General features: G+C 46.1%; 1 protein-coding gene across 1 annotated transcript in view; it reads left to right on the forward strand.

Moving 5' to 3' along the window:
- The window catches only part of LOC110532091 (A disintegrin and metalloproteinase with thrombospondin motifs 20), a 143,228-nt gene extending 124,661 nt beyond the window's left edge, over positions 1-18,567 (forward strand). Inside the window, exons 29-38 of the mRNA XM_036970373.2 lie at positions 2,222-2,395; positions 4,477-4,647; positions 4,855-5,058; positions 5,235-5,364; positions 10,274-10,368; positions 10,466-10,560; positions 13,311-13,444; positions 14,687-14,778; positions 15,167-15,271; positions 15,447-18,567. Of these exons, the coding sequence (XP_036826268.2) occupies positions 2,222-2,395; positions 4,477-4,647; positions 4,855-5,058; positions 5,235-5,364; positions 10,274-10,368; positions 10,466-10,560; positions 13,311-13,444; positions 14,687-14,778; positions 15,167-15,271; positions 15,447-15,536 (1,290 nt within the window). The 3' untranslated portion in view covers positions 15,537-18,567. The remainder of the gene's footprint in view (positions 1-2,221; positions 2,396-4,476; positions 4,648-4,854; positions 5,059-5,234; positions 5,365-10,273; positions 10,369-10,465; positions 10,561-13,310; positions 13,445-14,686; positions 14,779-15,166; positions 15,272-15,446) is intronic.
- Positions 18,568-21,009: the final 2,442 nt, after the last annotated feature.

Consider the following 21,009-nt stretch of genomic DNA (forward strand, 5'->3'; position numbering starts at 1 on the left):
GTGCATCTGTAGAAGTTTGTGAGGGTCTTAGGGGCCAAGACAAATTTCTTCAGCCTCCTGAGGTTGAAGAGGAATTGTGGCTTGTTCTTCACCACCGTGTCTGTTTGAATGGACCATTTCAGTTCGTCATTGATGTGCAAGCTGAGGAACTTGAAGCTTTTCACCCAGTCCACTGCGTTCCCGTCTGAGAGTAGCAATGGTCAAGAGGGCTCGATGTGCGAGTAGCATAGGAGATGTGTTGATAGAACTTCAATAGCCTTTTCCTCAGATTTCCTTTATTAAAGGCCCCAGCTACAATAAATGCAGCCTCAGGTTATGCGGTTTCCAGTTTGCACAAAGTCCAGTGTAGTTCCTTGAGAGCCGTCCCTGTGTCTGCTTGGGTGGGAAAATACACAACCATGACAATGCCCGAAGAAAATTATTTTGGGAGGTAATGCTGTAATTCTCTCACTCTATCAGGCCCCCTGAAGATGTACAGTATTTAAGTAATGTTTCTGTTGGACACAACATGGAGAGCAAAGAGAGCTCCTCATATCCTGTATGCTCCTCACGCCCAAATTGTAGTTGTGAATACCCCATTGGGAGTCCATCACTGTCTACCTCCATTAGACCACTGCCACTTCCCAGCCTTTGTGGGCCTCACTCTCCCTTTCCCTCCCTGGTGTCTGGAAGCAATCTTCTCCCTTCACATACCACCAGAAACCATGAAATCCACAACTAGAGCATAAAGACATGTTTTATATCTTAACATTCATGCCTGTGACAACTTTGGAAACCTCAGCACCCAGCGTTTGGGCTTTTCAGCAGCTAGCCCCTCAATCCCCTCAGTCGCCTCTGAATGGGGTCTGGTGAAGGGGTACGAGAGAGGAGGGGGGTGTGGGGGTCCGTAAGCAAAGGGTAAGGACCGCCTGTGGAGCTCTTGGTGTGGAGCGGCCCATGCTCAGGAGTGGAGTGGCGGCAAGCTCACTGATTGGTCTGTGACAGCTGCATGTTCTGCCTCTCTGTCAACCACTGTGCAAAAGCATGTCTGTGGGTCGGCTGCACTCTCCTCTCCTATAAAACCCATACAATTACAATCACAGGTTCTACTACTAGGCTCTTCTCAAATTCTATTTCAATTCTAATTGAATTCTAACACAAATAAATATATTTTCGTGAACAAAAACGACATGCTGTAGATGGGTAGAGAGCAGCAGTTTCTGGAGAACTCAACTCCAACATCAAATAGTGTGCTTAACTATGACAAGTGTAATCCTCGGCAATGAAAACCAAAAGTATTTTGGAAAGAGATTAGAATCAAATTTCTTAAGCCGTAACAGTTGTTAAAACGGTAATTGGAGGCTCTATTACATCCCACTTTGGGATATAAAAAAATACAGTCTTTAAATGAGGCCTCGTTCTTTTGATTAAACCTTCATCTGAGGTCTGATTTCTCTTTATGCCTTTTGTTCTCCTTCCAAAATGTTAAGGAGTAAAAATGTCACTTAAACGGCACACCCTAGAGATGGTGATGTAGGCCTACACACCGTTCTAATACAACATGATACAGTATACTGTACATGAATTGGGAACTTACAGTTTCTAAAGATATTGTGGCTGTATAGTGAGTATTTATACAGCTTTCTTCTAGAACCCTGGGGGTTGGTCTCCGGACCTAGATTAATCCTAGCCCTGGACTAAAAAGCACTTTGAATGGAGGGTCTCCATTGTACATGGTTCTTAGTCCAGGATAACACTTCATCTTTGTCCGGGAAACCTCTTTCTAATGAAATCCTGGAGTTCTATTAGTGCTGGAGAGCTTCCTTAGCATGTAGGTAGGATTCTCAATGACATCAAAGAGATGGGCCAGGTGATAGACCTGTGGATAAACTGACAATACGGCTCACACAGACACAACAACCGTAGGCTCAGAGGAAAACATATGTCTCTGTCTGCATTGTTCAAGGACATTGTGTAGAGGCATCGTAGCCTGTGACGCAGACCCAGCAGACAAAAAATGTATGTACTGTATGTTACAAAAGATTGATGATTAGTCCAGGTCAGAGAGAGTGAAAGGGGACATGATGGGAAAATGTATGCTTTTGTGTGAATTTGAGACTTGGTTGCTAGAGTAGCAAGCTGACAGACAGATAAGGATATATGTGCTGGCAATGCAATGACAACAACCTGATCGTGAACAGACTAGCTTGTGTGTCAGTCAATCTAATGTGTGTGTTTGTAGTGCTCTGCCACCTGTGGAGTAGGGGTCCAGAACAGAGATGTGTACTGCAGACTGAAGGGTACAGGGCGGGTGAGAGAGGAGCTGTGTGGTTCCCACAACCGTCCGGCCACTGCCCAGCCCTGCCAGGTTACTGAGTGTCTCCATCACACCTGGGCAGCTGGAGAGTGGCAAGATGTAAGTATAGACCACTATCTAGCTCGCTCTATGTCTATATCCCTCTCTTTTTATCTCACTTACCCTGTATTATTCTTCTTCTCTCTCACTCTCTCTCTCTCTCTCTCTGTCTCTCTGTCTCTCTCTCTCTCTCTCTCTCTCTCTCTCTCTCGCTCTCTCTGTCTCTCTCCCTCGCTCGCTCTCTCTCTCTCGCTCTCTCTCTCTCTCTGTCTCTCTCCCTCGCTCGCTCTCTCTCTCTCTCTCTCTCTCTCTGTCTCTCTCCCTCGCTCGCTCTCTCGCTCTCTCTCTCTCTCTCTCTCTCTCTCTGTCTCTCTCTCTGTCTCTCTCTCTGTCTCTCTCTCTGTCTCTCTCTCTGTCTCTCTCTGTCTCTCGCTCTCTCTCTGTCTCTCGCTCTCTCTCTCTGTCTCTCTCTCTGTCTCTCTCTCTGTCTCTCTCTGTCTCTCTCTCTGTCTCTCTCTCTGTCTCTCTCTCTGTCTCTCGCTCTCTCTCTGTCTCTCTCTCTCTCTCTCTCTCTCTGACACAGAATCTCTACTCAACACACTTCATCACAGACACAAACAAGGACTCGTCACCTCCTCTCTGTATAACTGTCTTATTGTAGGTTATGGGTTTCTCCTGTCAAACTTCAAATTCACCCCTTTGTGCCATGGGTCCTGTTAAGGGGTTTAGACTGTAGCCAACGTAGACATGCTCTCTTCACTCTCCACCTTCCCACAGACACTCTCTCGAAACCCTCCAGAATACCCAGAGACACCATGTGTGAGGCACAGTGATGGAGTGGAGCTGTCCACGGGATGTGTTAAGTTCTTATGAGTGACTGGACAAGCGCACAAAACACCAAGTCCCAGTGGAACTTCCATTTAGAATGCATTGCTTCTCCAAAATTCCACAAGGAAAAGAGAACCACATTTTAAAAAATGTCCTAGACAGATCTTCGGAGAGTCAATGTGCTTTCAAATACTACTTCATCAGTTGATTTATTAGATTGTATTCACATAGATTTGTTAGTAGAGACCGATTCCAGTTGCTAGCATGTGTGTTTAATGAACACACATCAGTCATGGATGTTTGTGTGTGAGAGACATAAGATCATCATACAGGAGATTGTTATTGGCAGTGCTCTCACACAGAGCTAGCGGACCAGACCAGCTGTGTTTGTGAGCACTCCTGCATCAGACATGAGGGTTTAAACGATAACCATCACTCTATGATAAATCACATCAAAACCTCAAAGCACTGATCCATATCACATCCATGACTTTTGTCTAGTCGAGTGGCACTGCACTGTGTGACATGAGCACTGAGCAGTCCTCTTCAACTTAGTATTTTACGCTCTTCCTTTCATGTCCCCCATACTCCGTCTCCAAACTTCAGGACACAAGACGAGTACCATGTAAGGACTTTGTGCTGCTTCCTCCAGAAACCTTTGCACGCACTCAGATTCTGTCTGTTGCGATGCATTCCGCTGACAGCCTCCTGGCTCAAAAACAGACATTTCTGGCCCAAAAACCATTTCAGCATTCATAGCTGTGCTTAGAATATGAGATATTCTAATAAACAAAACTGATATATTTTTGATTTTATAGGACATATGCTTTAGCCATTCAAAACCTAGTGTTCCTCACATTGTAATTCTGGTCTTAACTTTTGACTACCTCTCTAAACCATCATTCCAATTCACTCAAAACCAATTTGTGTATCCATCCACCCATGACTTGCCATTTCTTTTATGTCTGGGGTTGGCCTTGAAAGCAATGTGAGATGTCATATCATGCCCACTTTTCCTCCCCTGGATAAAGTGTAGAGCATGGACATCTGGAGAGCTAAGGAAACAACCAAGCCTGTCGGAACTTCTATTGGGTGTCTCTGCTAGCAGTCCAACACTGCCCCCTATGCCAATCTAAAGACATTACTCTTTGATCCACACATATGTATTAATCTCGTCCACCAGCTGGGTCTTTTTGTATCAAACATATATGCGGTTGAGACTGGGGACAAGGTTACAGTTGTATTACTTTTAATGTCTTTTGATGTTGACATGATGACTGATCCTCATATTGGCCTGTGTCTGTTCTCTGCAGTGTAACGCCACCTGTGGAGAAGGTATGAGGAACAGGAAGGTTCTGTGTGTGGGGGCCGAGCTGACCCCAGTCCAGGACACCCTCTGTGACCCCTCGTCTTGCCCTGCCCTGCACCAGCCCTGCAGCAGAGCACCCTGCTACCACATGTGGATAACAGGAGAGTGGTCACAGGTACAGTAGGAACCTTGGTTTAGGAACCCTCTGCCTGGTCATACCTTTAAATACACCTGTCTTTGTGTCATTTGATAAAACAATTCACCGGCAGTATTTGACTAGCCTAGGTCGTCAAACATAAATATATATATTGAAGTGTTATTCCACAAATTGGTCTATATCCTTATCCACTGAGGTGTGATTTCAATTGTGTCTGATTTCCAGTGCTCTGCTAGCTGTGGCGTGGGCTACCAGCAGCGTATAGTGTCCTGCTCCATGAAGCCCTCCTCCACCCTGCACCCTTATGATGCCCAGTCCTCCGCCCTGTCCCACCCTCACTGTCCAGAGCCTCCCCCACCTAGCACCAGGCAGTGCCTCCTTTGGGACTGCCCACAAGCTGCCTACTGGAAAGTTGGCCCATGGAGCAAGGTGTGTTTCAGTGTGTTTGAGAGAGAGAAAGAGAGGGATGGAGAGAAAGAGAGAGGGGTGGTAAATGGTATCAGATAATGGTATTGAAACAACATATATGTTTTGTAAATTGAGTATGTAATATGTCAGTAGTTTCCATGTAATTCACTGTGTTGATGTCCTTTATGTGCTCCCAGTGCTCCCAGACGTGTGGAGCGGGGGTAATGGAGCGCAGGGTAGAGTGTCTGTTCTCTAAAGGCCAACCGTCCAAACACTGCCGTCCAGCCGAGAGGCCCGAGTCACAGGCCACCTGTCGCGAGAGAGAGTGTGAGTCTCTACAGTACCACTACTACTACTACATACAGTGCATTCGGAAAGTATTCAGGTTTTTAGACATTTTTGCAAATGAAAAGAAATACCTTATTTACATAAGCATTCAGAACCTTTGCTATGAGACTCGAAACTGAGCTCAGGTGCATCCTGTTTCCATTGATCATCCTTGAGATGTCTCTACAACTTGTTTGAAGTCCACATGTGGTAAATTCAATTGTTTGGACATTATTTCGAAAGGCGCACACCTGTCTATATAAGGTCCCACAGTTGACAGTGCACGTCAGAGCAAAAACCAAGCCATGGGGTCGAAGGAATTGCTCAGAGACAGGATTGTGTCAAGGCACAGATCTGTGGAAGGCTACCAAAAAATGTCTGCAGCATTGAAGGGCCCCAAGTAGAGAGTGGACTCCATAATACTTAAATGGAAAAAGCTTGGAACCACCAAGACTCTTCCTAGAGCTGGCTGCCCGGCCGAACTGAGCAATCGGGGGGAAAAGGGCCTTGGTCTGGGAGGGGACAAAGAACCCGATGGTCACTCTGACAGAGCTCCAAAGTTCCTCTATGGAGATGGGAGAAACTTCCAGAAGGACAACTGTCTCTGCAGCACTCCACCAATGTGGCCTTTATGGTAGAGTGGCCAGATGGAAGCCACTCCTCAGTAAAAGGCACATGACGGCCCGCTTGGAGTTTGCCAAAGACACCTAAAGGACTCTCAAGATTCTCTGGTCTGATGAAACCATGATTTAACTATTTGGCCTGATTGCCAAGCGTCACATCTGGAGGAAACCTGGCACCATCCCTACGTTGAAGCATGGTGGTGGCAGCATCATGCTGTGGGGATGTTTTTCTTTGGCAGGGACTGGGAGACTAGTCAGAGAGATCCTTGATGAAAACCTGCTCCAGAGTGCTCAGGACCTTAGACTGGGGTGAAGGTTCACCTTCCAACAGGACAACGACCATAAGCACACAGATAATACAACAGGAGTGGCTTTGGGACAAGTCTCTGAATGTCCTTGAGTTGCTCAGCAAGAGCCAGGACTTGAACCCGATCGATTATCTCTGGAGAGACTTGCAAATAGCTGTGCAGCAATGCTCCCCATCCAACCTGACAGAATTGAAAGGATCTGCAGAGAAGAATGGAAGAAACTCCCAATTTATTTTTAGATTGAACCTTTATTTAACTAGGCAAGTCAGTTAAGAACAAATTATTTTTTACAATGACAAGTGTGCCAATCTTGTAGCATCATACCCAAAAAGACTTGAGGCTGTAATCGCTGCCACAGATCTGTGCCTTGACACAATCCTGTCTCGGAGCAATTCCTTCGACCCCATGGCTTGGTTTTTGCTCTGACATGCACTGTCAACTGTCAACTGTGGGACCTTATATAGACAGGAGAACGTTCTCCACATCGTCTCCAGGCTCTGTCACGTGCTCAGTGTAAACCTGCTTTCATCTGTGAAGAGCACAGGGCGCCAGTAGCGAATTTGCCAATCTTGGTGTTCTCTGGCAAATGCCAAACATCCTGCACGGTGGACGTCGGGCCCTCATACCCCCCCCCCTCATGGAGTCTGTTTCTGACCGTTTGAGCAGACACATGCACATTTGTGGCCTTCTGGAGGTCATTTTGCACGGCTCTGGCAGTGCTCCTCCTTGCACAAAGGCGGAGGTAGCCGTCCTGCTGCTGGGTTGTTGCCCTCCTACGGCCTCCTCCTCTCCTGATGTACTGGCCTGTCTCCTGGTAGCGCCTCCATGCTCTGGACACTACGCTGACAGACACAGCAAACCTTCTTGCCACAGCTCGCATTGATGCCATCCTGGATGAGCTGCACTACCTGAGCCACATGTGTGGGTTGTAGACTCCGTCTCATGCTGCCACTAGAGTGAAAGCACCGCCACCATTCAAAAGTGACCAAAACATCAGCCAGGAAGCATAGGAACTGAGAAGTGGTCTGTGGTCCCCACCTGCAGAACCACTCCTTTATTGGGGGTGTCTTGCTAATTGCCTATAATTTCCACCTGTTGTCTATTCCATTTGCACAACAGCATGTGAAATGTATTGTCAATCAGTGTTGCTTCATAAGTGGACAGTTTGATTTCACAGAAGTGTGATTGACTTGGAGTTACATTGTGTTGTTTAAGTGTTCCCTTTATTTTTTTGAGCAGTGTGTGTATATATATATATATATATATATATATATATATATATATATATATATATATATATATATATATATATATGTCATGCCCTGACCTGAGATATCTCTGTTTTCTTTATATTCTGGTTAGGTCAGGGTGTGACTAGGGTGGGTACGCTAGTTTTGTATTGTCTAGGGTTTTATTTGTCTAGGTGATCTGTATGTCTATGGTGGCCTGATATGGTTACCAATCAGAGGCATCTGTTTATCGTTGTCTCTGATTGGGAATCATATTTAGGTAGCCATTTCCCTTTGGTGTTTGTTGGATCTTGTCCTATGTTTAGTTGCCTGTCTGCACTATTCCTATAGCTTCACTTTTCGTTTGTGCTTGTTTGTTTTGTTTTGCTGAGTTTCGGTTTTATTAAAAACATGTGGAACTCTACTCACTCTGCGCCTTGGTCTCATCTTTATAACGAACGTGACAGAAGATCCCACCAACAATTGACCAAGCAGCGTGTTCAGGAGGAATAGACCTGGGAAGAGATCCTGGATGCAGGCGGGGGAGTATCGCCGTCCGAAGGAAGAAATCGAGGCAGCGAAAGCGGAACGACGACGTTATGAGGAGTTATACAAACGAGGCAAGCACGAGAGGCAACCCCCAAAATATGTTGGGAGGGGCACACGGGGAGGTTGGCTGAGTCAGGTTGGAGACCTGAGCCAACTCCTCGTGCTTACCTTGGGGAGCGTGTGACTGGTCAGACACCGTGTTACGCAGTGATGCGCACGGTGTCTCCAGTTCGCATTCATAGCCCAGTGTACTCTATTCCAGCTCCTCGCATTTGCCAGGCTAGAATTGGCGTCCGACTGGAGACCGGCTCAGCGCTCCTGGTCTCCAGTACACCTCCTTGGACCAGGATATCCTGCACTGGCTCTGCGTACTGTGTCTCCGGTGCGTCTGTACAGCCCAGTGCGTCCTGTGCTAGCGCCCCGCACTTGCCGGACTCAAGTGAGCATCCAGCCAGCTCTTACGCATCGTGCCAGCTCTTACGCTCCAGATCTCCAGTGCGCCCTGAGGTGCGTGTCACCAGCCCGGTACCACCAGTGCCGGCACCACATACCAGACCTCCAGTGCGCCGCCACAGTCCAGTACGTCCTGTGCCTCCTCTCCGCACGCGCCCTGAGGTGCGTGTCATCGGCCCGGTGCCACCGGTCCCATGCATCAGGTCTCCAGTGCGCCTCCACAATCCAGTACGTACTGTGCCTCCTCCCCGCACTCGCCCTGAGGTGCGTGTCATCAGCCCGGTACCACCAGTACCGGTGCCACGCATCAGACCTCCAGTGCGCCTCCACAGTCCAGAGCTTCCGGTGACAGTTCCCAGTCCAGAGCTTCCGGCGACAGTTCCCAGTGCAGAGCTTCCGGCAACGTTTCACAGTCCGGAACCTCCAACGATGGGCCACAGTCCGGAACCTCCACCGACGGTCTACAGACCGGAATCTCCACCGACGGGCTACAGACCGGAATCTCCACCGACGGTCCACAGCCCGGAACCTCCAACGACGGGCCACAGTCCGGAACCTCCAACGACGGTCCACAGTCCGGAACCTCCACCGACGGTCCACAGTCCGGGACCTCCACCGACGGTCCACAGTCCGGAACCTCCGCCGACGGTCCACAGTCCGGAACCTCCGCCGACGGACCTCAGTCCGGTGTCTTCGGTGACGGTCCCCAGTCCGGGGTCTCCGGCTACAGTTCCCAGTCCGGGGCCTCCGGCGACGGTTCCCAGTCCGGGGCATCCGGCGAAAATCCACGGTCCGGTTCTACAAAGGCGCAGGGATCAGAGTAAAGAGGGGGGGCTGCGTCCAGAACCGGAGCTGCCACCAAGGGTAGATGCCCACCCGGACCCTCCCCTATAGGTTCAGGTTTGCGGCCGGGAGTCCGCACATTTGGGGGGGGGGTACTGTCACGCCCTGACCTGAGATATCTGTTTTCGATATATTTTGGTTAGGTCAGGGTGTGACTAGGGTGGGTACGCCAGTTTTGCGTTGTCTAAGGTTTTTGTATGTCTAGGGTTTTTGTAGGTCTAGGTGATTTGTATGTCTATGGTGGCCTGATATGGTTCCCAATCAGAGGCAGCTGTTTATCGTTGTCTCTGATTGGGGATCTTATTTAAGTAGCCATTTCCCTTTGGTGTTTGTGGGATCTTGTTCAATGTTTAGTTGCCTGTCTGCACTATTCGTATAGCTTCACGTTTCGTTTGTGCTTGGTTGTTTTGTTTGGCTGAGTTTCGGTTTTATTAAAAACATGTGGAACTCTACTCACGCTGCGCCTTGGTCTCATCTTTATAACGAATGTGACAATATATAAATATATAAATTATGTTTTTGAGTGCACTGCCCCTTTAAAATAATCTTAAAATATCTGTAAATTTCTACTGAAAAAATATATGGTAGATCATGTCCATTTGCGATGTCTTGTTATGTTGAAACTAACCTACATACAGTCCAGTACCATCCTATAAAACTGTAACACTAAGGACTGGATTCAATCCTTTTTGCAGAAGTATCGCAGAAGATCCTAATTAAAATGTGAAGGTAATTTCCGATTGAGCCGAAGACATAAGCAGTGCTTACCGTGAATGCAGTCCCCGCGAATACAGGAACATTGCCTTTAGATTTCAAACGAGCTATAGTGCTGAACTTCTACGATGCTTTGGTGATACGGATTGAATCCAGCCCTAAAGGTGCTCCGTCTTATTTCTGATTATAGGTCAGTTGTTGACATCCTGCAGAGAGGTCCAGATGATACAGGGGGTGAGGATGGATGGGGAGTACTACCTGAAAGTCAAGTCCAGGATTCTACAGGTGTGTGCTCTCTGTCAGAATTACTGACTATCACTTCATCATTAATAATTTCCAGGCCAGGATTCAGCAATTGTTGTCTCAATGTGTTTCTTCCTAGATCTACTGTGCTGAGATGCAGACTGATTTCCCTAAGGAATATGTTACGCTGCGGAGTGGTCAGACAGACAACTACTCGGAGGTCTATGGATACAGGTGTGCTCATTGTGCTTAATTAATTTTCTGTTTATGGACAGAATACACTATAATACTGTATATGATTCTAAATGAACATTAATTCAAAAAGTCATTACATGTAAGCAATGTATTGTAACATATATGCTAGGAGTCAGGAAGCAGGTGCAGAAGGTGAGTTGTATAATGATAATAAGCAGATAAACAAAACAGAATAAGCGTACTGAACGTGAGCATAACCAGAGGGGGAATGAGAGGTTCCTGGTGGAGAGCCAGACACGATCACCAGGATGGAACACGGGGGAGGAGTGTGTGTGTGAGTGACGAAGTGAGTTCTGGGTGTATTCTACCCAGGGAAGGAACCGGGCCCACTACCCCTGCTGGTCCTGGCGGAAACTTCCCATCTGCCCGTTGGACTGAGGCTGGAACCTGAATGTGAGGCTGACCGTGGCACCCAGCTTATCCATGAAGGCTTTTCAGACCCGCGACGTGAATTGGGGACCACGTTCGGAAACTTTGTCCTCTGGAAAGCCATAGTCCCGGAAGACCTGCTGGATTAGTGCCTCAGCGACCTGGAGAGCAGTAGGTAGACCAGAGAGGGATAAGATGGTAGTATGTAGAGAATCTGTCAACAAAGGCTTAACAGTGGTAAAACCCATCAGAAAGAAAGATATCACTTACAAAGTCTATGGACAGATTTGACCAAGGCCGCTGAGGCACAGGAAGGGGAAATAGTTTACCTGCTGGAGCGTGCCGGAGAGATTTGGATTTGATACATACGGTGCATGAGTTGACATAGTGGGCGACGTCCTGCACCAAGGTGGGCCACCAGTATTTATCAAAGAGAGGGATTGGATGGTGTGTGTGATACCTGGGTGTCCAGCGGCGAGCGATGTGTGTGCCCAGGTCAACATCCGATCTCTCACCCCTGTGGAGACATAGATGCGTTCTGGAGGGCAGGTAGCAGGAGCGGGTTCCCTCTCCAGAGCCTGGCGGACATCTACGTCCCAACACAAGGGGCCAACGATTCGGGAAGACAGATTGATAGGCTGGAAGTCACTCACAGGACCCTCCACCAAAGTGGAACCACAGGGTGCAGGAAAGCAGGTCCTCTGGCATCCTGGTCCCCAGGCAGTGATTCTCATCCTCGAACAGAAAATGGTGGGGTTATGTTGTTGGAGCAACAGGAGGCCAAGGATAACTTTGTGTACAGGTGCGGTGGTGGTGAGGAAGAGAAGGCTTTCCTGGTGCATGGGTCCCACGGTCAGGGTGGGGGGGTGCTGGGATGTGTGTAATTGGTCCGGATCCCAATGGTCGCGTATCCAGGGCTTGGACAGGAAAAGGAGAGGAGAGCGGGTATGAAGTTAAGTTCAGGGAGGAGGCAAGGGCCTGGTCGATGAAATTCCCAGCGGCACCTTGAGGGTCAGCCAGCCAGTGAAATGGGAACCAGAAAGGGTTTGGCGGAAAAAGATGATAATGGAATACTTATGCCTACCCTGGGAGATGGAAGGTCACAGGGCCACCCCATCTGCTCTAGTGGACCCCGGGTTGGGACGCACCAGACACCACTAAAGCTGGTGCCCCTCCTGGCTTCAATAGGGACAGAGGCCCAGATGTCTACAGCAACGCCTCTCTGCCGCAGGCCCCTACCTACATGGGTTCAGGCTGTGCCTCAGCACAGCCAAAGGAGGGAGGCGAGGTGGACACCACCGCTCCCGAAGAAGGTTATCCAGACGGATGGCCATCGCGATGAGAGCGTCCAAGGATATGTTGTCACCCCGACATGCCAACTCCGTCTGGACCTCCTCGCACAGACCACTGTGGAATAGAGTGCGGACCACCGGCTCATCCCATCCGCTGGAGGCTGCCACAGTCCAAAGGTGAGGGCGTACTCCGCAGCAGTCTGGGCACCCTGCTGGAGTTGGAAAAGTCAGTCACATCCCTCTCTGCTCTTTGGAGGATGGTCGAAATCCGCCCTGAACAGAGCCATGAACCTCTCATAGGAATCCAGCTCCCCCTCTCTCCCAGATGGGCGTAGCCCACTGCAACGCCTGTCCGGTCAGCAGGGAAATGACTGTGGTAACCTTGGTCCTCTCGATGGTGGGGGCTCCTGTCTGATACGCAAAAGAGGGAGCACTGGAGAAGAAAGCCAAGACATCTCGATGGAGTACCGTCATAGTTCTCCGGAAGGGACCGTCGGGCAGGGGACTGGCTCACTGTGACAACCCGTGGTAGGAGGCCCTCCATCAAAGGTATGGAGAACCTCGCTGGTGGTGTTGATGCGTTGAAGAACGGGGAGGATCCCTTTCATGGTTGTACCCAGTAGAGCCAGTTGGTCGGGGTGTTGGTGGAGAAGATGACCCTGTTCCTCAACCATCATGAAGATGGGGTTATCTTCTGCTGCTTCCATTTTTTCAGAGGCAGTATTCTGTAACGCATATGCTAGGAGTCATGAAGCAAATGCAGAAGGTGAGTTTAATAATGAGAATAAGCAGATAAACAAAACAGAAGAAGCATACTGAACGTGAACAAAACCAATACTTCCTGAAGACTGAGGCTACTGACGGCTAAATAAAGGGGAAGTAATCAAGGTAATGAAGTCCAGGTATGCATAACAATGGGGAGCAGGTGTGCGTAATGATGGTTGCCAGGTGTGCGTAATGTGTGTCGCCAGGACCGGTGGTTAGTAGACCGGCGACGTCGAGTGCTGGAGAGAGGGAGCGGGAGTAGGCGTGACGTATATTATCTGAAACCTAATTTTTTATGTCTAGGTTGCTGAATCCTTTTGATTGCCCCTACAACAACAGCAGAAGGCAGGACTGTGACTGCAGGAACGATTACTCTGCAGCGGGATACACTCTCTTCCATAAGGTCCGTCTGGACATCATCTCACTGAGGATAATGAGTGAGTAATGACCATGTGATTGACTGACCACTCCACTACAAAAAGACCACACATCCATGTTGTTTTACCCCTGCACACAGCTCGATCCTCTCGCCCACCTCACAAAAAACGGATTCGCTCACCGAATACAATTTTCACAGCCTTTCGCCACACCCTCAGACTCAGCACAGAAATCATGATAATGCCTTTCAACAGACCTTGTTCAGATCACTGGCATAGAGTTGACAACGCATGGGCACCTTGAGACACACACTTACACAGACACATGGTAACACACAGGCATACTCATATACACACAAATGCTTGTAAACACACAAAATATCTTGTGTTCTCTGACCCACACATGCATACTCCCTCGCTCATGCTCTCTCGCACACACACACACACGCAACATCTCCAGCGATATTTCTCTGCCCATTACGACATCCAGCCACACCTCTCCAGTTGTCCCTGAACATGTTTTAGATTAGTGCACATGTGGCATGGTCCGGATTGGTGGTATTTATATCTGTGTGCAGCTAGGAGGAGGGAGCCCAGAACACATGTAGTCATCTTCCCACCCCATCCCCTGTCTACTCTGGTCCTGACAGCACATGTTCCCAGCACACAAGGCCCTCCCCTCCCACTGCATGGAACTCATTTAGATTTGGGGCGGCTTGACTTTAATAATGGTTTCAAGATGAAGAGAGGATTATGAACTGCTCTAGCTGTGCAATGCGTTTCTCATGAACTTTACCGCCATTTCAGATAGAGACAAAAAGAGAGAGAGGAAGAGAGAGACAGCGAGAAAGTGAGTGAGACAGAGAGAGAGAGACAGAGGAAGACAGAGGAGCACTGGTCATGGTCATCATGTGGGACAATGCAGTAGAAATACCAGAGTAACTAAGCTCATCTTAAATGTCATGTGGTTTAACCTCTGATGTGCTTTAGGCCAGGGCAGTTGCTTAGAGCGCCTTGTCTCTTACTGGAACTCATGACTCTGGGTATTGATTGTAACCTTCATATGCTCTTTGTCTGCCTATTGATCGTGTATTGATTTAACCATATGCTCTGTGTCTGCCTATTGATCGTGTATTGATTTAACCATATGTGCTGTGTCTGCCTATTGATCGTGTATTGATTTAACCATATGCTCTGTGTCTGCCTATTGATCGTGTGTTGATTTAACCATATGCTCTGTGTCTGCCTATTGATCGTGTATTGATTTAACCATATGCTCTGTGTCTCGGTGTTATGTATCAGCCACAGACCTGAAGTTTTCTCAGACCCTGTTTGGTCGTCCCGTCCCCTTCGCCACAGCAGGAGACTGCTACAGTGCTGCCAAGTGTCCTCAGGTAGGAAACGGAGACCATTTTTGAGTCTGTAATTTATTGACTTTAATCTGTATGCCTGTATGTTTTGATGGGGGCCTTGAGCCAACCTTTCCTGAATGGGTTTTATTGACCTGACATGTCCAGTCTGTTCACTGGAGTCAAACCGTACGTGTTCCCAGTTTCCACCAGTGGAGTAACCACATAATCACACTTAACCATCCAGTGTAGCTCAGTGTATCTGTCCACTGAACCGTGATGCTGCTTTCGTTGTCAGCCCCTGGAATGGAAATGAGATACAGACTAATTGAATGTATTTGAATCCTGATCAGGTCCACTTTAAAACAATTTCAGTTTGTTCAAGAGAAGTTGGTTTGAGGTCTATTGTAATCACTGTGGTGTTCTTCCACAGGGCCAGTTTAGCATCAACCTCATAGGGACTGGTCTGAAGGTGGCTGAGGCAACCAAGTGGACCTCACAGGGCAACTATGTCTCTGTCAAAGTCCACAGATCAGAGGTAAGGATTCTGGTGTTCTGAATAACTACTCTAAACCCTCCTGTAATCTGAATTGTCACCAGTTATGATTCTAGTCTAGGAATTTCTAGTAGCATTAATAAAATCCTATTACTTTATGGAAAGTTATTTGTCCTGTCCCACTCCATTTCATTCTTATTTCTCCCTCTGTCTATAGGATGGGGCAAGAATCTATGGTCGCTGTGGTGGGTTCTGTGGGAAGTGCATTCCCCAGCCTCACAACGGCCTGCTGGTTTATGTCCAGTGATGGTCAGGGACCAAACCCCAACCCAACCATCTCCCAAGGGTCTCCCAGTGGGCTCTCAACATTCTCCCAACATCAGACCAGGAAGTGAAACCAGAGCGTCTGGGGATCCAATGCACTTAATTTGTGAAGGTGGCCATCCCTTTCCTCCCTTCATCACTAGGGTTTAATGACAGGAACCTAGTTACCAAGATTTACTGCCCAAAACCACTCCCTTTTCCCTGGAAAAATAACTGCGAGAAACCGGTAAATTATAATCAATTATTTATATCAATGAAACTGTTAATTATATGCGATGTCTAAATCTGGTTTCTCTACGGCCTTCTCTCTGCATGATCAATCATCAATGCTCATGGTAGGGACAAACAGCCCATCTCAGTATGGAGTGCAGTTCACAATGCGTGTAGACCTATCATCTCATCATAACTTTTTTTCTTGTGATAGGTAGGCCTACATTTTCTGCAGCATAGCCTATTCTACAGTAATATAAGGACCGAATACCCATCTAATTTACATATCACCATTGTGCTTTCGGGAGTCATCATATTTTGTAATTGTAAAGATTTGTTTTTATTATTGCAGCTGCAGAGTTTTAAAACAGCCTATCACTCGAATATCGTTGATTTAAATCCAAGCATGTGCAAACAGTCTCTCTCTCCTTCAAGATAGATATATATAGCTATAAAGGGTCCTTCAGCAGAACCAATGACTCTGAAGATGAGCTCCGTCTGTTACGTCTGAACTCACTAGTGTTTGTAATTGTAATGGTAACCAAATACCTCTGTGCATTGGAATGTCAAAAGCAGACTGTCAGACAATCTCACATATTCCAGCATTGTAGAGTCTCGCATAAAGGGACACAATCATATTTTGGGGCGGGAAGTAGCAACATGGATGCACAGTACAGAGCTAAGGGAAGAATCCTCTCATGGTTTCTAGTAAGAGCTTACTCATCTCATAAGGGTAAAATGTTCTTATGGAACTCTGAAAGGAAACATGAATTAGTCATTATAGAACTGGTACAACTATTTACGTTTTTATACAGTCAGCAAGACAACTTTTTGTTGGGTAAATGGAACATCTCAATAAATATTTCAATTGTATTAACTTATAGTGTTATGGAACAAGGGTAATTATGAATTCCTGCAAAAATTTTCTGATAAATTATGTTTTTGTTGTGATTAGAATAGTAATAACCCCAAATGATATAAATTATATAGCTTAAAAATGTTACAAAGATCAAGGAAGGAGAATTCTCCGGATCAGAATATACGTCCAGACAGGGGCGCAACTTTCACTGGGGATGGGGGGACATGTCCCTCCCACATTCTGAAATTGCATTTTGTCCAGTTTTATCATTGGAATGTGATACAAAACGAGGCAATCGTGTGCTTTAGGACCATGCAGACGCCTCCGAGTGGTTGGGTAGGCTGTTTGGAGTGTTTATCCGACAGAATAACATTTTAAAATTATGTCCCCACCACTTCTAAAACGAAAGTTGCGCCAGACATGGGTTTTTCGGGAAAGAATCATTCGCCAATCAGTCAGCTAGACTTTGTGTCCAACTGTTGTTGTGTATTCTTCTACTAATGGTCACCCAGGCTTGCCTTATCTCAAACGTCAAAGGTCGTAGGTGAGGAGTCCTGCATCACAGATTCATCCTCACTGTTCTGTTGTGTAATACTACTGAAAACTCTTCAGAGCCCAATGACTTACTGACTACTGTCTGACTGACATGTAATTAGAATGATTTATCTAGCAGGTCATAGAGAGACAACCAATAGACACTAAATCATTGGCGTTGTGACCTGGAAAACTGTTTTTTTATATATTTAATTCATTAATATCGTGGCAACTGTTGTCTACATCATGTAAGAGGTGTTAAGTCAAGGTCAAGCTCTCATCTCCAGTCAGTAGCTAGTTTGTCTCAGTACATTTGTGATATTGTTTTCCAGATCATGTCTCTTCTAGGTCCTATAGGTGCATGTGACCCTACCTCTCACAAGAATCGATTCTCATGAGAAGAATTTCATTATATTGCAAAATATTTACGTTTGACCATATTTATTCTGTAATGATATGTAATGATACATTAGAATACTAATAGCCGAGAAGCCATTGTTTGGTTTACTGTTTGATGCTGAAAAGGTATTGCAGATTGTAGTGTGTGTAAGTAACCACCAACTTGAAAGAGGATCTTTGAATGGTGCTTTTATAACTACTGAAATTACCTCTAATCTTGAGAAGGAACATAATAGTGGCATTGGAACTGACATTAGCTGTAGCACAACCTCGACACCCTTTGAATGAATACGTTCGGCCTTCTTGCCTGTAAATGTAAATGTACTACTTATTACAGCATAATGCCCAAAATGCTTTGCATAAAATATCATGGTCCACTTATTAATGTAGCTGACGACCAAGCTGGAGGGTTGCCAGATATATGCTGAACTACATAAGGAAACCTGCCTGAAGGAACCCTATCATCATTTAGGTGAAATGATGTCACTGTGACCACTATAACTGGGTTTTGGCAACCCTGCCATGCTGGTACTCCGATGTTAAGCTTTAACCAAAGTTTCATAGATGCAGAACATAACTTTTGTCAGATAATGCAGCTAGAAAACCTTTGTCTATCATTCTTGTTTGATAGGCAATTGTACTATGATGAGGTCTGTATCAGAAATGTTAAGAATACTTGATGCACTATGTGCCATACATTTTGTAGAAGGGTAATCCTGTTTATTTCTTTTTTTAAATAACAGTTAAGATTTGTAACTTATGATATGTGTGTATTTTTTATATTCATACTTGAAGTGTAAACTGTGTCTCGACGACATGGGCATTGAATTGAACAAGGTGCTTGTTTGCTATGTATTATCCAAAGATGTTTTTAAGAATCATATGTACCTACAGTATGAAAATGAACGATTCTGGTGCTATGGGCATTCATTTTAATTGTATCAACATCGTAGGTTTTGCTACTATACTAACACTGTATAATAAGCAGTAATTAAATATTGTAATGCTTTTCAATTGATTGGTGTGTGTTTGAATGCTTCCATATTACAGTAAATGTTGTGAGTAGAAATCGCTCTTCATTTTGCTATAGTGTGAATGGTTGGAAAAGGGTAAAGGAACACATCAATGCTGGTGCGTGCTTCAACAGAGGAGGCCTTTGGTTAAACGTGAATGGCAGAGAGTCAGAGCTGGTTAGGTGGCTGTGCTAGCTGGCTTGTGGGTCCATGTGGATTCACTTATTGGTGCAGATTGCGTTTCCACAACATGACTTGTTCAATTTCACTTGGACGCATAAACACAGCAAATACTTTGGCTGTAGTTTCTCACTACACCAGGCAGGCACACAGTGTGGACTCTGCATCGGGGGCTGTCAACCTACCAATGAGTCACCAAAATGCTCTGTCAAATCAGAAAGTGAGGTCCGTTTTCCAATTCTCTTTGAAAACCTGACTAAAAAAAGCGAAATTCCCAAAAATGATGTCACTGAAAAGGACTTGATAATGGTACTTTAGCGAGGCGAGCTGTTTATGGGTGAGGAACTTTTGCAAGGCTCATTGCACCAGGGATAGCTTTGTACATGAAATGAAACCAGATACCGTAATCCCTGAATAACTACTTTGATTCTGTCTCAGCAGAGTGGAGAGGGAAATGAAAAAAACAAACTTGGTTCCACAAAAAGTTAATCTCATGATTTGGAAGAGTGTGGGTTGTATCACAACAAAAAACTCCCCAAAAGCAGTTTACCAGGGAAGCCAAGCTGTGCTGAAGTCCACATGGAGTCTTCTGTCTAGAGAGAGAGATGGCAGATGAGATGTGCTGGGCTTCTCTGCTCTTTGCTCAGAGAAACCAGACATCCCTAAAAAACAGACCAGCACTGATGAATGATCCCTATAAAAGCAACTAATGATTGATGTCAGCCATGAAAAACACAATAGTTAAATGAGCAGCCTGGCTTGTTGTTCACTCTGCATTCCATTACCCCATGACTTTTAATGCGCAGCAATCGGTTTTACTGTGGGTCTGTTCTTCAAACCCATGATCAATGCTTGGATGGGTTTTTATAGTGTAAGCAAATACATTGCAAATGTTTCCACTAAGTATTTGTACTGTAAACAATGGAAAGATCTTCCCCTGCATTCATAATTTAGTGCAGTGGTTAAATAACCAAATGCAGTACTGTAGGGCTACATGCAGAGTAGAGCTCTACACTGTACAACCGACAGTGGGCATCGAACCTGAGATTCGTGCCATTTACTACAGTATGTCGTTGTGTGGGGTTCGTATGCCTCCTGTGAGTATTTCTTGCTATCTACATGGATGCTCGCTGTAGCCCAAAATAGCCTACAGGTAAGCTAATAGGTTAATATAACGCTAAAGCAAAACCACAGCATTATCATAAAATGAGGCCTGTATAAAAACTTCTAATCTGATCAAATCACATTGGCCCCTGGTTCATGAAAGATTTGGCTAAACACTGCCCTCTGTTGGTGGTACAGTGTCACTGGCATCTTTCTTTTTTTGTGCAGTAATTTCTTTTGACACAACAGCATGTAGTTGTTAACAAGTCCATACAACAAAGGGTAAAGGGTTAGATATAGGTGTAGGTCAAAAACAGACATGGCAGCTCCACTAGTAGTTCTTAAGCAACTTTGCAGTATTTTGTTTTTTGTATATTATTTCTTAAATTATTAGCCCACAGTGTTTTTTGTGTTATTGCATACAGCTGGAAATAACTTTTGGATATCAGAGTGGCGGTAACTCACCAGCATTACGACCAGAAATACAACTTTCCCGAATTGGATCCCTTGTTCGTACCCCCCAGGGCATTTTACTTGTCCCAGAGGCTGCTTCAAGATGCCGCCGGCGGAAAAGAGGTATTTGGAGTAGTCTTCTAGTTTGACTCAGGAGGCATGCACACCAGCCACCGCTTCCAAGTATTTTACTCACTAATGTTCAGTCCCTGGACAATAATGTAGACGAGCTCAGGGTGAGGATCTCCTTCCAGAGAGACATCAGGGCCTGTAACATACTCTATTTCACGGAATCATGGCTCTCCAGATATACTGTCCCCTTCCATACAGCCATCTGGGTTCTCAGTACATCGTAGCTGGGATTTTTAGCCAAGCAAATTTGAAGAAAACGCTACCAAAGTTCTATCAACAACTGTAGTACCCGCACATCAAAAACTCTCAACCATTGTTACTCCACCTTACAGGATGGCTAAAAGGCCCTCCCCCGCCCTCCCTTCGGCAAATCAGATCACGTCTCCATTCTGCTACTCCCTTCCTATAGGCAGAAACTCAAACAGGAAGTACCCGTGCTAAGGTCTATTCAGCGCTATTCTGACGACTCGGAATCCATGCTTCAAGATTGTTTTGATCACGCAGACTGGGATATATTCTGGGTTACCTCTGAGAATAATATTGACATATGCAGACACGGTGACTAGTTAATT

Source organism: Oncorhynchus mykiss, chromosome 1 (genome assembly GCF_057628025.1).
Source record: "Oncorhynchus mykiss isolate SJ-2025 chromosome 1, ASM5762802v1, whole genome shotgun sequence".
Taxonomy (NCBI): Eukaryota; Metazoa; Chordata; class Actinopteri; order Salmoniformes; family Salmonidae; genus Oncorhynchus; species Oncorhynchus mykiss.